Source organism: Hemibagrus wyckioides, linkage group LG18 (assembly GCF_019097595.1).
Source record: "Hemibagrus wyckioides isolate EC202008001 linkage group LG18, SWU_Hwy_1.0, whole genome shotgun sequence".
In the NCBI taxonomy this organism is placed as follows: Eukaryota; Metazoa; Chordata; class Actinopteri; order Siluriformes; family Bagridae; genus Hemibagrus; species Hemibagrus wyckioides.
The window spans coordinates 10,950,056-10,966,460 of NC_080727.1; the positions used below are offsets into that span (position 1 = coordinate 10,950,056).

Genomic DNA, 16,405 nt, shown 5'->3' on the forward strand with positions numbered 1-16,405 from the left:
AACCCAAACAAGTGCCAAAATAGGTGAACACAGCTTAAAATTATTAATTAGAGAGAAAGAGAGAGAGAAAAAAAAAAAGAAAGTGAAACTTTAGGTGAAACAGTGAGAACAGGACTAGTGAGAAGTTACATACCAGGGGACACAAACTGTGCAGGGGCTACGAAGTGTGCAGTGGGGTTAGAGGTGGTGATGTAGTTGACATGAGTGTGGGATGAGGGACAATATGGGTTGTGGTGGAAGCGTGGATTTTGGATGGGCCCAGGAGTCCAGGGTGTAAGGTAGTGGTAGGTGGTGGACAGCACAGGCATATATGGCTCATAGGATGGATGCAGAGATGGCTGGCACTGCTCCTGAACCAGTGGGAAAAATGCAGTGCCTGATGCTACCACAGTGGGGGACTCCACAGTCATGGTGGCACCTGAAAACAGAGGTGAAACTTTTACATAAACAAACTAGTATAAAAATTACAGGTTTATATACATCAAATGACTGTTAGCAAGGTGGTATTATTAAGAGAGATTCTTTAAATTATTTGGATTAAAAAGACCATTCAACCCTTAATTGTCTTTCTACAGGCAGGCTAATCTAATTGAAACATGTTGAATTATGCCCTATTAGACATTTTTTACATTACCTACACCTGTGCAGCATAAGAGTAAGGGTAAGGTGAGGCAGGGGAGAAAAGATATGAAGAGATGAGTGGCATAAGAGGAAAAACAGGGCAGAGTGTGGTGTTGAGGTCTAAGCTTATCTGCCAGCTGAGAGTATGGAGGTTTTTGGAGGTGATGTTGGAAATTAGGTGCTGACCATTGCTGGGTGTCTCACCCTGAGGGGGTGGGCACGAACGGGCAGAATCTGGATATGGCTGAGGCACTGTGTGGTCAGGGCTTGCAGAGGCTCCTGGACCTGGGTAAGGCTGAAACTGAGGCTCCCCACAAGGCTGTGGATACACCTGATGAATGTGCACCATGGAGTGCCAGTAGGTCTGCTGATAAGCCTGTGGTGGCACACAAATATTCAGCCGCATGTTAGCATTTTACCAACAATCTGCTGATATATTATGGATAGCTGGTCATTCTACAAACCTCATATTAACAAAATATATTAAAGTAGCAAAAACAGTGGCACACATTCACATATTACTACCTACCTGCACACCCAAGTTGAAAAAGTACTGGAGCACCTTGCAATCTGTTTAAAATTAAACAATTTCACATTGATATACAGATATTGCTTAAAACAAAAACCTATTCATGGTTTTATGATTATGAAGGTAGCTGGACTGCTCTGACCTCTAGGTAGGTCATTGCCATTGGGGTCATAAGAGTAAGGTGGAGGCGGGGCCACAGTGACAGGTTCTCCCATTTCATTCACAAACCAGGGACATGCTGAAGGAAACGGAAGAGCAGGTAAGGGGTTTCATATTTAACGTTAGCTTTATTTTATTGAACCAAGCTATACACAGAATTAAATGCAAAACACAAAGCTTGTTTTAAGCAGTAGAGACTTTCATAAATTAATCACAGACATAACGGTACAGTCAGTAAGAAAACTCAAAATCCAATGCACAGCCACCATATTTAGTGTTTCACCTAAAGTAACACAAGTAACAGAGATTAAACTGTCCGAGTTGTCCTAGCATCAGGGAGGGAGATTTCTGAACTGATTAAGTAGTCAAGCATTCAAAATTGAAGCATGTGTGTCAGTTGATTGTGCAAATGTTGGTTAAGAAACCCAGCTTCAAGTAAAAAGGAAATAATACATAAGTATGACTTTATAGTACTATAAGTAACTATTCTGATTCATCATCATCATAAGCCATTATAAAATGCTATGCGGTGGACAAACCTGGCCTGCCCAGTGTGTGTAAAGGTGGTGGCTGTCCTGGGGTGATGTTTGAAGCCTGCATGTGATTTGGAGAGCTCGGAGAGCTCACAGTTGAGGAAGGAGGAGAGGAGTTGGAGGTAAAAATAGCAGCTGGGGCAGAGTTGATGGGCTGAGAGGAAGAAATGACTGCCGATTTTACCACTACCTAAATCACCAATTGACAAATGGACATCACACCAAAACACAAACACCAAGACAGTGAAAAAGTAAAGGGTAAGCAAATGGCAGACAAATACACCAAAAGTGAACAGCTTTTCAATGGTCCGATGCAGTCAGTATTAAGATGTAGTATTTGTGTTAACCAAACACACCTGTTGTGAGTAACTATAGGTAGCAACGCCCTCTTGTGGTGATCCAGCACGTGATCCACCCTCTTGAATGGTCTGTATGTACACAAAGTTTTGAAAACTTCAAATACTTAGATTTTTATTTTTTAAATATGAGTATAAAAATAAATTTTATTATATATATATATATATATATATATATATATGCAAATTAGCAAGCTAAAGATCATGCAATACCAGATTAGCACTAGACTCAGCAGTGTAAACAGTTGGACGCTGAAATCCTGCATCTGTAAGCCAAGAGGAAGGCACAATACTTTATACTGAAATTCAAATGAACATGGCATATCAAACCTAACAAAAAAAATCCTAGAAATTTTGTAGATACACCAACCAGTAGCAGAAAAGATATACTCCTCTGAGTATTCTCCTGTAAAAGACGATAATGTGTAAATGTTTCCATATTTAAAGTGTAATTATCTAGATATACAAAATGTGTGAAACATAAAAGCAGGCCACCATGGCCTCCGGTGGTGCTTCTGTCATCAGGATCCTCCTCAGATGAAGTTATGGGCTGTTTGCCTGGTGGAACAGGGCTTGGGCCTCTTGGCACCCAGTACGTAGCAGCACCAGGAACCATGGTATTGGCCACAGCTTGTCCCTGCAACAATTTTAAAAGAGATTATTCGAATAGATTCAGAAAAATAGGTAAGTAATGCAAGTTATTCTGTAAACAGTTCAGGCTGGAGTGACACCAACAGCAATGGGAGTGAAAGAATTCTCATCTGCCTCCTCCATCTCATAGAATGTGATGCTCTCCTCCAAGTCTTGGGCTTCCTCTGCTGATTCCGGCACAAAGCTGAACTGACACTCCTTATTTACAGATTGCATCTGACGCCTGCTTCTGCTGAATATAACACACAGTCATAGGATATCACTAACTAAAAATAGTAAGAAGATTTTACCATAATGATAGTTTCAATGTATTTTCAATATTTATAATGACTATTAGGCAAGTATCCTATATCTAATTTAGTTCAAATATTCCCAACCCTAGTCCTGCAGTGCCCCCATCCTACACACATGCACCTACCTACCTCAAAAGAACAAGGAGCTGTTTTAAATCACTTCACTTATTAATAATTATTTATAATAGGTTAGATCTTAATCTATGGGATGTTCAAAAAGCATGTGTTGTGGTCAGGTGTCCACAAACTTTTCACCATATAGTGTATTTTTTTTTTTTAAATGATCCCCATGTACTCCTTAGAGCAGGAGGGAGCTGAATCAGTGCAAATTTTAAGCAGTAAAATATGCATGATGAGGGGAAGGGTCTTCCAGAAGTGGCCGTGTGCAGTCATGGGTGTGTAGAAATGTGGCGAAAGATAGAGTAGCTATTGTTCTCATGGATAAGGATGGATAAAGAACAGTGCAGGTTGAGTGCTTTCTTTTACTATTTGTTAACTTGCCTTTTTAAGCAGCGAAATATGGTTATACCAGATGAAAAAAAAAAATCACTTCACAATCATTTTCCATATAAAGGAGTATGTCGGGACTCTGCCATATGGTGAATTTCCACCGGTTTTTTTTTTTTTTTTTGACATCACAGACCAGTGGACCCACCAAGACCAAGGACCATTGAATGATTTTATGAATTCTCTTGCCCATAGCAAGCCACTAGCCTGTGAATCTTGGGATGGGGTCTTGTACTGAGTGACAGAATCCACAACAAATTGAGGAGAGAGACTTTCCTTAGGCAAATGCATAATTTTCATAGAACTTTATGACAATCACAGAGCTCACCAGACATGCTTTGGGTGAATGAGTAACACTGCAGACAGAGAAAAGAAATACAGAAGCGATGTGTACATTGGTGTGTTTTAATCCTTGTTTAAGTGTATGGGGAATTCACAGGGAAAATCTTTCAAGTGTGGTCAGTGAATCGGATGTACAAATCAGGGGCCAGAAAGATGAGGCACAGGTGAAAATGTGGCATGACAATATAGATTTTTCACAGAATACTGAATGTGAAGAAATTAGATGAATGTAGGGAGCATGTGGAAAAAGCAAAAAGAAGTGGAACAAAGAAGATAGACTTGGCAGAAGTTAGACAGTGGGGAAATAAAAGAAGCAAGCAGACAGAAGAGGAGGCTCATGTCAATTGGCTTAACGGTCATATTTATTCAGGAGAAAATGGCTGCTTTTTGCATAGTTTTGAGTGATAATTTGTAGCATTGTACTTCAATTTTAGTTATCAAAATATTTCCCCTTACCGTGACTTGAATGAATAATTGTCAAAACTCTGGTAACAGCGTTTGCTAGGGCTTGCATAGTAGGCCACCTCAGGGCCAATAAAATGGTGCCTATTCAGGAAACGTGCCGAGCTTCTGAGCAGAAGAGAAAAATCATAGAGAGGGCAGGAAACAAAACAAAAGCCATTAGAATAGAGAAGACAGGAACTACAGCATTTTCTGTTTTCTAAAAATGAAAAACTGAAAGAACCTTAAACTGGTGTGACTTTTTTTTTTTTTTAAATCATCTAAACTACTTGCAGAGAATTTTAGAAAGACAAGAAACAATACCTGCCCTAACCGGTTAATTTTCCACACTAAACACTTCAACAACTAGAGGAGTATTAAATCAGAGTGCTTAACCTGGATGGACTATATCCACGTGGTGGTCTTGGTGAGTGTGGCCGATAGTGATCATAGGCCACACTTGCTTGGGGTGGAGCAGGGCCGTGTACTCCAGGACTGCGTACAGGTGCCAAGTTCCCTGGACAAGGCTGTAAACGTGGGGGAAGGCCAGCCTGAGGGCGGCCATATGACATGGTCATCAACATTTCTTTACCCCGAGACTTCTTGAGAAATCTGCGTCTCACACACAGCTCTGGGTCTGGGCCAGACAGACATTCATAATAACACACATCAGTAGTATTAGAATTTGTAACAGAACAGGAGACTTGATTCTCCCAATAATGTCAACCTTTATAATCTCATCCTTTATACTCATAATACAGTACTAAACCTGCTAATTGTAAAGGTAGTAAAAATCTATTATATAATACACTCATATTACTAATGAAATCAAGTTTTGTACTAGGAAAATTCCACTTTAACTGAGTTGCAGGTGGCATGAAAGAGGGGGGGGGGAATCACCTAGTTCTCCTGGGTACTGTTCAGCATGGCTATAGGAATTGCTCTTTCTGCTTGGTGTAATGTTCCATGCTGGGACAGGATTCACTGGTTTCAGATTAGTCAAGGACACCAAGTGCCTAAGACAAAGATGACACTGATGTACACTTCATCAAAATGTTTTGCTTAACACCAAGAACTGCTCTCATGGACCCACAAAACGTCAATGTTTTATGCAGAACTCACTTTTCACCCAGCTCTTCAATAAACACGGTGACAGCACTGGAATGAGTCCCTACTTCCTGGATGAAAGCATTGTAGTACTTCCCTTTTGGATCCAAACGTACCTGACCAACAAAACAAACATATTAAAAGTAAATTACATGGCCAAAAGTTTGTGGAGACCTGACCATCACACCCATATCCCATTCCAGGTCCTATTCTACTCTCCTTTGCTGGTTTAATAATCTCTATTCTTCTTGTACGATTTTGGGGGATTTTCCTGATGAGCCACAGTAGCTTTAGTGAGTTCTAGGACAGAGGATGTTGGGCAAGAAGGTCAGACACAGCTGGCACTCCACTTGTGTTCAGTGGCGTTTTAGGTCAGGGCTCTGTTTGTATTGCTGCAACAGCATACAAATAGATCCTATATAATTGTGTGCTTCCAACTTTGTGACAGGACAGTTTAGGGAGTGTCCACATATGGGTGTGACAGTCTAGTGTCCACAAACCTTAGGCCATATACTGTATACCTATAAAACACAATGGAAAAAAAAATCAGCAAAAACTGAAATTCTAACATTGTCCCAGTCATACCTGACACTTGTCCCCTAAGAAATATTGTCTACCAGCAAACACCATATAATCAGTCTTCTGGAGTTCTGCAACACCAAATTACCATCATACATTTAATTGTAAAAGCAACATTTTATCAATCACACTTCCACACAGTGACATTAACAATGACAATACAAAGTGTCACACATAGAGAGACAGTGAGAGAGACTGGGCTTTCAGTTTCTTATCATATAGTCAACAGGCTGCTAGTCCTAGCCATCACACAGGGAAAGATAAATGGCCTATTGAGTTTTGCAAAGCAACCTTTATTTGAGATGTCCATCTCATATTATACATTTCATGGTAGCACAAGGAACTAACAGTATGCACTACTAAATCCTGTCACCAGTTAACTAAATATTAAAGGAGAACACATTCTGATCAACTGTAGAAACTGTTATAGAAACTGAATAAATTATCTTGCATGGATGACCAAAATCAGTAACATGCTGAGCCACAGTTTCATGTATCTGTGTGCTAGGTAATAAAATCACACACAAGTGTAAGAATCTGAAAGACTGTGATGAAGGCCAAATTGTGTGGCAAGACAAAGAGGTCAAAGTATATCAAACACTGCAGGTCTTGTATGGTGTTCCTGGTATGCAGTGTTTAGTACATACCAAAAGTGGGCACCTAAGTCTAGTCAAATGAAGGTAGTCAAGTAGTCTGTCTTGTCTGATTCCACAGAAGAGCTTTTGTAGCAAAAATTGCTGAAATTATGTTATGGCTGATCACACGTGTGTGCGTGTAAATATACAGTGCTGTGCAAAAGAAAGAATACTTTCAAAAATATATATTATACTTGCTTCCTTTTATCAAAATGCAAAGTGAGTGAACAAAAGATATATCCAAATCAAATCAATATTTGGAGTGACTACCCTTTAACTTCAAACCAGCATCTTGCAGACTTTGTACACTTCAGGAATTTTGTAGGAACAGAGTCAGGTGTTGGATTAACCATTTATACCAAGCAGGTGCTAATGATCATCACTTAAATATGTAGGTTGAAACACAGCCATTAAGTGGAACAGAAACAGCTGTGTAGGAGGCTTAAAACAGAGTGAGGAAAAGCCAAGCTCTGCTATTAAGGTGAGGTTGTATCTTTTTCTCTCTTTGTGGGAGTACACCTGTATAGTGATTGAACGTGTTTAATTAGGATGACCACCTGCTAGTTATTTAGAGTTGTACCTCAGTTCACTTGATTTGTGCCTGCCATTATGTTTGTGTTCTTTGCATAGCAACAATACATAAGGTAGTGTTACTGCATCAACAAGGTCTCTCCCAGGCAAAGATTTTTAAAGGAGACCAAGATGTGCTGCTCAAGCTATTTTGAAGAAGCAAAAATAAACAGGCAATGTTGAGGACAATAGATGCAGTGGTCTGCTAAGGAACCTCACAAGACATCATGCTTTCTTCCCATCGACAAAGAACTGGCCGAAACCAGTGGGACCCAGGTACACCCATTTACTGACCAGAGAAAGTCTGGCCAGGAGTGGTTTCTGAAGAATTGTGGCCAAAGTGCCATACCTCCAATGTGCAAACAAGGCTAAGCAACTCAACCCAGCCTGCATACACCGATCATCTGTGTATAGTTCAAGGTGTCTGGAACAACCTACTTGCTGAGTTCCTTCAAAAACTGTGTAAGTTTACCTAGAAGAATTGATGCTGTTTTGGAAAGTGATCACACCAAATATTGATTTGGATTTCGCTTCTGTTGATTTTACTTTCCACTGTGTTAATTGATAAGCTACTAACGCTTCTATTTTTGAAAGCATTCTTTACAGCATTTTTTCCCCCCCAGACACCTACCCAAAACCTATATACATATATCATATACCATATGAGAGGCAGAGAGAGAGACCGAGAGAGACACAGAACTTTATACATGCCTTTAGAACAAATCAGGAATAAAGACACACAATCACCTTTAATGTGTGGATTAAACACTCACCTTTGCGGCTGTCGTGCCACACATCAAACTCCACATTGCGGTACAACTCTGGCTCTAAGGCCTTCAGTACCTTGTAGGGAAGAGCAAGCTTTACTGGGCCATCTGTAACCTAAAGCAAAGGTCCCCAAATGTTATCTCTCAAATCACACCAATGAACATGGTTTTATTTGAGAAAAGAACACTTTGTATTAAAAATTACCTTTTGGTCTTCAGTTCCAACTTTAGCTTTTTCCTCAGACCTGTTGTGACCACTTAGCTCCCATTCCTCTCTATAAAAAGTATTATATGCTTATATTAAAATCCATCCAACATTTCATAGAGTTTGTGACTTTTGCAGCCAAAATTGCTCAATTTTGCTTTAAAAATAAATAAATATTTTGTGGAAAACTAGTTGAATTGGCAAAATTGCAAGCACATGATCCTTCTTTTAAACTGTTACTGGTGAAGACACTTGTGTAATAACTTGTTAGCTGTATTCTTATTTGAGGCATGTAACAAAGAGGGCTTGGCAAGAAGGCCAATGGAAACACCATCTTCTCTTTTTGATATTTGATATGATTATAATTGAGTACATTTGACTTCACTATTACAAGTGGTATAAGAGTTAAGTCAAACAGTACCAAGAATGTTGAAAGAATGTTCAAAGATGAACATACTGTGAATAAGTGAATGAGTCTTGGCATACGCATGGTCTGCAAACCCACCCTCCATTTCCATTACTGTTCTTGTACATATATATTGCCACCCCCACCCCATGTGAACCAAACCATATATAGAATGACCTGGGAGCACTGTCCTCAAGGGAATCAAAACCAGCATCCTCACTGCAGACAGAAAGGCTGTTCCTGTAGCGCCTCCCTCCTCCGCCTCTGAAACCATCCAGTGCCACATGGAGATCTTCCTCTTCGATGCCCAGAACACATCTGTACAGCAACTCATATAGCAGGGCTTCAAACAAAGGGAATAAAATTAAAGAGCCAACCACTTTCTTCCTTATGCCAAACTATTTCTTTCATGAAAAGTACCCATGCCTAGAGAGGTACACTGTGCAGTTAGACAAAAACTATTCCTTAGGGTAACTTAAGAATACTTATTTTCCTATTGTGGGTTAATTTATAATGCATATACAATTTAAAAAGAACTTTAATTAATCTGTCTAATAGATTAGCACTGGTTGTAGACTATTCAATTTGAAATCTTTAACAAAACTCACATTGGCATATTGCTGCATTCACTGGGTAGGTCCTTGGGTACACAATGTCATAATGGCCATTATTTGAGCAACAGAGCAAAATCTGAAAGGCACAAAGTACTGTTCATCTTCATCATACAAAAATCAGTATAACAATACTGCCAAGGCCAAAAGTGACTGCACTCTGGATGGAATGGCAGTGGTTTCAAGCTGTAACAATACTATCTGAGTAAATTTTTTGTGTTGCAAGTACAATGAGCAATTACACAGGTGTTGTAGGTACACTGAAGGTTCAACTGGTATTCACTGGGTTTTTGTCAAATATATAGATATATATAAAAAACACATTCACACACCTCACAAAGTTAAGGATATTCGGCTTTCGGGTGAAATTTCAGGATGCACCTAAAATGCACTATAACCTTTACAGGTGAAGTTAATTTGACCTTCTCTACACTTTTGAATGCACATGTCAAACTGTTCAGTGTTTCAGTACTTTTTGCATAACCTTGCTGTTCTCTAACAAGGTGCTTAACGGCAAAATTCACAACTGGTGTTTGATCCATGAATCGACCAATAAATTTTCTGGTTCAATTAGAATTGGTATTTAAACAGTCCTCTTCATCATGCTGTTCACATTTTGACATCATGAGACCAAGACGACACCTAACAATTGATCAACAGTACCTCGCCATTGCGAGGCTTCAAACAGGATGTTCTCAGAGGGAAGTGGCCACTGAGCTTAGTGTCTCACAGGGAGTCATGAGCAGGTTGCGAAGAGTCACAGAAAAGCATAGAAGTGGACGTCCTTTGGCCACATCCCATGTTGATGACCACTTCATTGTGAACAGTGCCCTGCGGAACCGGATGATGAATGCCACTCAACTCCAGGCACTTTTTGCTGGACGAGGGACCAGTGGGCCTCAGTACTGTTCTCTGATGAAAGTCGATTCACGTTGAGCAGAAATGATGGCCGCCAACGATGTTGGAGACGTCAAGGAGAGCGCTATGCATCAGCCACTATTGTGGTGGTGTTACAGTCTGGGCAGGTGTGTCTACTCAATACAGAACTGCCCTACATCTTGTGAATGGTACAGTGACAAGCCAGTACTACCTGAACAACATCATTAATCCAGTCATTGTGCCCCTGCATGAACAACACAGGACTAATTTGATGTCAAAATGTGAACAGCATGATGAAGAGGAGTGTTTAAATACCAATTCTAATTGAACCAGAAAATTTATTGATCAATTCATGGATCAAACACCAGTTGTGAATTTTGCCGTTAAGCACCTTGTTAGAGAAGAGCAAGTTATGCAAAAAGTACTGAAACACTGAACAGTTGGACATGTGCATTCAAAAGTGTAGAGAAGGTCAAATTAAGTTCACCTGTAAAGGTTATAGTGCATTTTAGGTGCATCTTGAAATTCTACCCGAAAGCCGAATATCCTTAACTTTTTGTGAGTAGTGTATATGAGAATACTTTATATGTTCAGTACCATCATTTCCAATATTTTTTTCCAATATTTATTTTTAAACTGCAGGTACTTTCAAAATCTTTACAACAAAAAATGCTTTACAACACTTTTTGGTAAAAGCAGCTATAACCCAAAAAAGTTTATGCCAATGAAGCAAACCAGTTTTACGCCCCAAGCACTACCTGACTAGTCACATCTCACCTTAGACAAATTATCCTCCTCTCCAATCTCAGTTGGTGACTTCCCAGGATACCTGTAAATAATGAAGTGCCGCCTGCACCAAACACCATATTTACATCACAATCTAAGCCCAAAATTACATCAGCCACATGATTTAACATGGGCATTCTAGTTTCATCTAAGCCCTGATCACAGTAAAAGGGTGCAATTATATTTACATGGGAAATTTCAGTTAAAAAAAATTATTGCAATATTGGTTTTAGTCTACATAGGGACCAAAAATTGGCCACTCACTTTGTAAAATGTCAGAATTAACAACATAAAAAAGAAACAAATCAACCATAAAAAAAAATACCCCACCTGTAAAGCAGAGACAAAGCCTTAATCTCCACTTGCCCCACAGTCTCCTAAAAGTAAATTTCAACAGCACATCACATTTTACAGAATTCCAGCAACTACAAAATATGAATGCTCAAAAGGTTGTTAAACGTCAAATACTCAGTTCTGACCTTACTGGAACCTGGCTCGTATAACATAAAAGCTGGTAATGTGGATGGCTACTATTATGAAGTTACAGGTGAGAGGTTTATCCTGTGAGAATCCTGCATCAACGTTTTACAGAATCAATTATTTACATTCCACTTGAACCCATCATATCTGGATTGTCTCCATACTCTAGTCTGGACCTTCAGGACTGCATGTGATAATCTAGAAGTCTTCTTTCAAATGAAATGAGTGAATACAGTGTTCAAACAATCTGTACCGCTTTATCAAAATGCTCTGCAACTGCTCACATTTTAGGACCTCATGAAACATCCCAACAATTTTGAGCAATTTAAAAAATAAATAAATAAGTAGTAGCATAGTTGGATAGACTTATGATCAGATCAGAACATGCCCCTAGCATTAAAAGACATTAGGAAGAATGAACTTATGGCTGTACAAACGTGTAGTGGTTATGTCTATAGTATGAAGATGGAGCAGGATTATTTGTAAATCACCTGCAGCACTCATTAATTCAAAAGCACTAACCTTCGGGTCGTCCAAACGCTCCAAATACTTCTCAAAAGACCCTTCAACAAACTGCAATAAACAAACAAAAAAATCTCACAACTTTATAAAAACAAATTCATTTGTTTATAACAGGCCTCGCAAAAAAATTGACAAAGAGCTCTCAATTCACTCACAGGCTCGAAGGTGCATTTATTCGCCCTCATGAAGTTGACGCAGTCTTTTCTTACTTTCTGATAGTAATTCTGAGAGAAATAAAGCTATCAACATAAACAAAAGTCAGTAGCATGATATACAGGCCACAAAGAACATTGCAACTACTAGTTATCGTCAGCTTGTTTAAGACGGTAAAAATTGAAGCCCTTATTTTCCCAAATTTATGCTAAAGGATGAGAACACAGTACCTGCTCAGAAACAGCTCGGAATAAACAGGACGCGTCCCGAGCCATCATTTTTCGGTACAAACCGAGACTGGCAAGGTACTCGTCCATGTTCACGAAATACTTCTTCAACGCTTTCTGCATCGCAAAGAAAATCGTATTCTAGAGAGAAAGCGAAGCATGCAAAGCTTCATAACTTTTCACGTAGACAGGAGGTCGCAAGTGTTTTTTCGGGTTCTTTGGGAAAACAGGTGCAGACAATGAGAACTAATTATAGGTGTAGTCTCCGCAGGCCGCAGTCAGTTAATCGCCTGCTGCAGCGTGCCGGTTTGCGCTATTTTAATTTAACTAGCAGAGAAACTTCAGGGGTTTTTTGTGTGTGGATACAACAATGATGTAAAACAGAACAAATTCAGTCCCTGTTTGTTCCACCGAAAACCTTTCCAAAGTAAAGGCCAGTTTAGTGCACTTTCACTAGCGGGTAAGTGTGCATCAGCTATCAGCTGTTCTTTATCGTACACACCCTTTATTATTATTATTATTATTATTATTATTATTATTATTATTATTATTTAGACAGATAAACTAGATTTGCTTTTAAAAAAACTATGAAAACAACAAATAATTAAGTAAATCTGCTTAATTATTCAATTAAATTTTCATTCTCAGCTACCAAATCATCATTGCAATCAGGAATGGAACCCACATGCCCTGGAGGTGTGAGGAAAAGGTGCTAGCCCACGGTGCCCCTGGAACTTGGACAATCATTATTATTTATGGTTAATTAAAGACAGCAGTATCTTGTTATAAATAGAGTGACTGTTTTGAAAAAGACATTCTAACTGGATGGTTTTAAATACACATTTCATAGAATTTTCATACAAATAGTTTCTACTGTGTTTCCCTGCCTTACTTGGGTTCTGTCCACTGAGAAGTGTATAGAGCACAAATTGCATAATGGGGAAAGGGACTCATCATTTTAAGTTAAACATCAGTAGATTCTCTTACTTAGGCCACTTATTTTTTCCCTATTTAGGTGTTCTCCCTACTTTACAGTGTGAAGCATATATTCATGTCTTGTGTCCCTGACAAAACATTGTCAATGACAGAAGTTGAAAAGGGTCTTTAATTTAGCCCCTAACAGAACAGCAGTATGATCCCTGACAATGTTTTATGAGTACATCACATTAGATGCACATCTGCTCATCTTAGGTTCCACTGACAGGACTTGTCATGATCTCACATGGGCTATGACTGACTCCTCTCATGGGTGTGGACCAGGTGAAGGACAAAATAGCTGATATCCAATGACAGCCTGCTCTGGTGTAGCTTTATCAATCACTGTTTCAAAGTCTGATTTTACCAATCAATTTGTCTATAAGCCTGATGCCTGTATTGACAGTGAAGCTTCGATTCAACTTTCTGTGAGGGAGTTCCATGGTCTGAATTTATGCGTTCAACAATCCCCCCAAGCTTGAGAAGAAGTCATTGACCAAGGGTTTTGCCATGTGCATGTCTTGTCTTATGCATGCCATGTTGTCCCTGTCTTGGTTGCATAGACCTTGATCCAATATGAAAACTTGTCAACCACCACTAACACGATATAATCAATTTTAGAGGTGTTTGAATGGCCCCGCAGGGTGCTTCTGCTGCCCCACTTTGCAGCCATGTGCTCTTCTGCTTTCCAGAAGAGTGCTAAAGTGGTGCTGTCATTTCAGTACCCAGGTTGTAGTCATGAGAGTAATTCAGAATCAAGTTTATTGGCCAATTATGTTTTACAAACCCTATGGAATTTGGTACACGCTATTGGTGACAATCAAAAGTACAGACAAAATAACAACAGTATACATTTAATTTACAGGCAATTACAGACTATGCTATACAGAAAAATGAAAAAAAAAAAAAAGACCACAATATACAGAGTATGTGACAGGTTAGCAATGTATATAAAGTGTGATAGGGCATAGTAGTGAAAATAAAAGTAAAGCACATCACATGACAACTGTTATTGTGTATACAACACAATATACAGTACAAAATGTGTGAGTCATGCAAGCAGCAATAGTGTGTGTAACATATTGGGATGAAGGGATGAGTAACTGTTCTTCCAGTATGGTATTTGTAGATGTGCAAAGTGGAGGGTAATAAGTTTGTAAAAAGCATGGTGGTGCTTTTAAATGGCAAGTTGCATATAATCAGCTGTTTTTGAGGAAAATTGCCTGTGGAAAGAAACTTATTTTGCCTGGCAGTTTTGGTGTACAATGTTCTGTATTGCCTGCCAGATGGGAGAAGTGGAAAAGGGTTGTATCCAGGGTGTGAGTGGTGTGATTCTTGACAATATTTTATCAGCACATTACATTAGATGCACATCTGCTTGTCTTAGGTTCCCCCATTAGGGCCATCGTCCAACTTGTCGTGATCTCGCATGGGCTGAAACTGACTTCTCTCATGGGTGCGGACCAAATGACAGACAAAACTAGTTTTGGTTTTGGTTGGCACATAAAAAATTATGTAAAATATCTCAGTCAGTTCATCCAGATTGCAGCTTCAAAACCACTCCAATCGATACAGTCAAAGCAGTCTTGTAGTTCCTACTTTGCCTCACTGGTCCTTCTCTTTACTGTTCTGACCACAGGCTTACCAGTGTCTGCCTGTAGGTTGGCATAAGATGAAGCAATGATCAGTGTCCTAAAGCTGCCCAGGGTACTGAGTGATATGCGTCATTAGGAATTGTGTAGCAGTGATCCAGTGTGCTATTTTCTCTGGAGGGACAGTTAACATGCTGCCTGTGTTTTGGTAGTTCATGAGTTAGTTTTGCTCTGTTAAAGTCTCCAAGGATGATGTAGAGTGAATCCAGATTCATTTGTTCCAAGACGGAAATTTGGCCAGGTTTTGCAGTGCATCACCTACAACTCCGGCCACGATGAATGAGGAAAATTCCTTTGATGAATAAAAAGGTTTACAGTTTATGAATAATGATTCCAAGATTGAGCTTATCTATACAGAAATGTGACCTCTGTACACCAACCTTCTGCTGCCTTTTATTTTCCCTGATTCTATTACACAATCTGCTTGGTGTAAATGAATGCCTGAAAAATGTAATCCACTGTCTGGGATAGAGTGACCAGGTTTCAGTGAAACTGAGAGAAGCGGGGTGTGCAAAGTCTCTTTTTGTTCCGTTGAGGAAAAGTAGCTTGTCATTGTTCAGCAAGATGCAGAGATTCGCCAGGTGGATTGATAGGAGTGCAGTTCTAAATCCCTGCTGTTGTATCTCACTAGCAGGGTGATGCGCTTCCCCCATCTGTGTCAGAGAGCAACTAATATCTAATATTTCTGGGTTTGTAAACACAGGTGAAAAGTTGACTAGAGTGAATGTTGATGTTGAACAGTTCTTCTGTAGTCTATGTAATGGAGTTAGAGTAACCAAACATGCAGATACTAGAGAAAAAAAAGTACTGAAGTCCATGCAGCCACTGTTTCCATGCTTGAGCATAGACATTTGGAAATTCCCCATCCCATTACACAGGTCTTTAATGTGCAGGTCAACCTCCTTTGCCCTTTCAGCCTTGCCTGGCTGTTACTGGTCCACTTTGTCAGATTGAAACCTCCAATTCCAATTAGAGTTCAGGACTCAGATGAACTCCTTAGTGTTTAAATCTAGTCAACCATTTTTTAAAAAAATAGTTTTTACAGGAGGTAAAGAGGCAGGTCTGGAGGGTTCACTGGCATAGAGTATTTCTAATCTGATGCCCTAATTTTGTTATCATCACTTGGGTAGCACTGACTGCTGCTAAGGTACCATGTAAAAGTCTGGAATGTATTGTTTTTGCTAAACTTTTTTTTTCAGTGACATTAGCTCTTTGTTCAGACATCTAACAATTGTTTGCCATTGCCTGAGGATCATTCCTTTTTAATGGCAATAGTATTGCCAGAGGATGTCATTATCTGCATGTATCCAAATTCTTCCTGGGACATCTCGGTCTTATAATGGGTGCTTTCAGGGAAATCAGGATTGATTTTCCATACCAAAAGCTCATTTACATTTTCAGTAGAAATCCAGTGTACAT

At 39.4% G+C, this 16,405-nt stretch overlaps 1 protein-coding gene across 1 annotated transcript; it reads right to left on the minus strand.

Moving 5' to 3' along the window:
* Positions 1–54: 54 nt before the first annotated feature.
* alg13 (ALG13 UDP-N-acetylglucosaminyltransferase subunit) lies at positions 55–12,570 on the minus strand. Its single transcript, XM_058414676.1, has 24 exons — positions 12,363–12,570; positions 12,135–12,218; positions 11,980–12,030; positions 11,308–11,354; positions 10,969–11,041; positions 9,310–9,391; positions 8,879–9,044; positions 8,296–8,365; positions 8,097–8,205; positions 6,125–6,189; positions 5,555–5,655; positions 5,333–5,448; positions 4,829–5,069; positions 4,448–4,558; positions 2,934–3,081; positions 2,694–2,835; positions 2,569–2,604; positions 2,412–2,464; positions 2,199–2,270; positions 1,849–2,032; positions 1,293–1,388; positions 1,151–1,191; positions 808–997; positions 55–418 (listed from the first exon to the last, which is right to left on the minus strand). The coding sequence occupies exons 1-24, from the start codon at positions 12,480–12,482 to the stop codon at positions 126–128; spliced, it is 2,691 nt and encodes an 896-aa protein (XP_058270659.1). The 5' UTR covers positions 12,483–12,570; the 3' UTR covers positions 55–125.
* Positions 12,571–16,405: the final 3,835 nt, after the last annotated feature.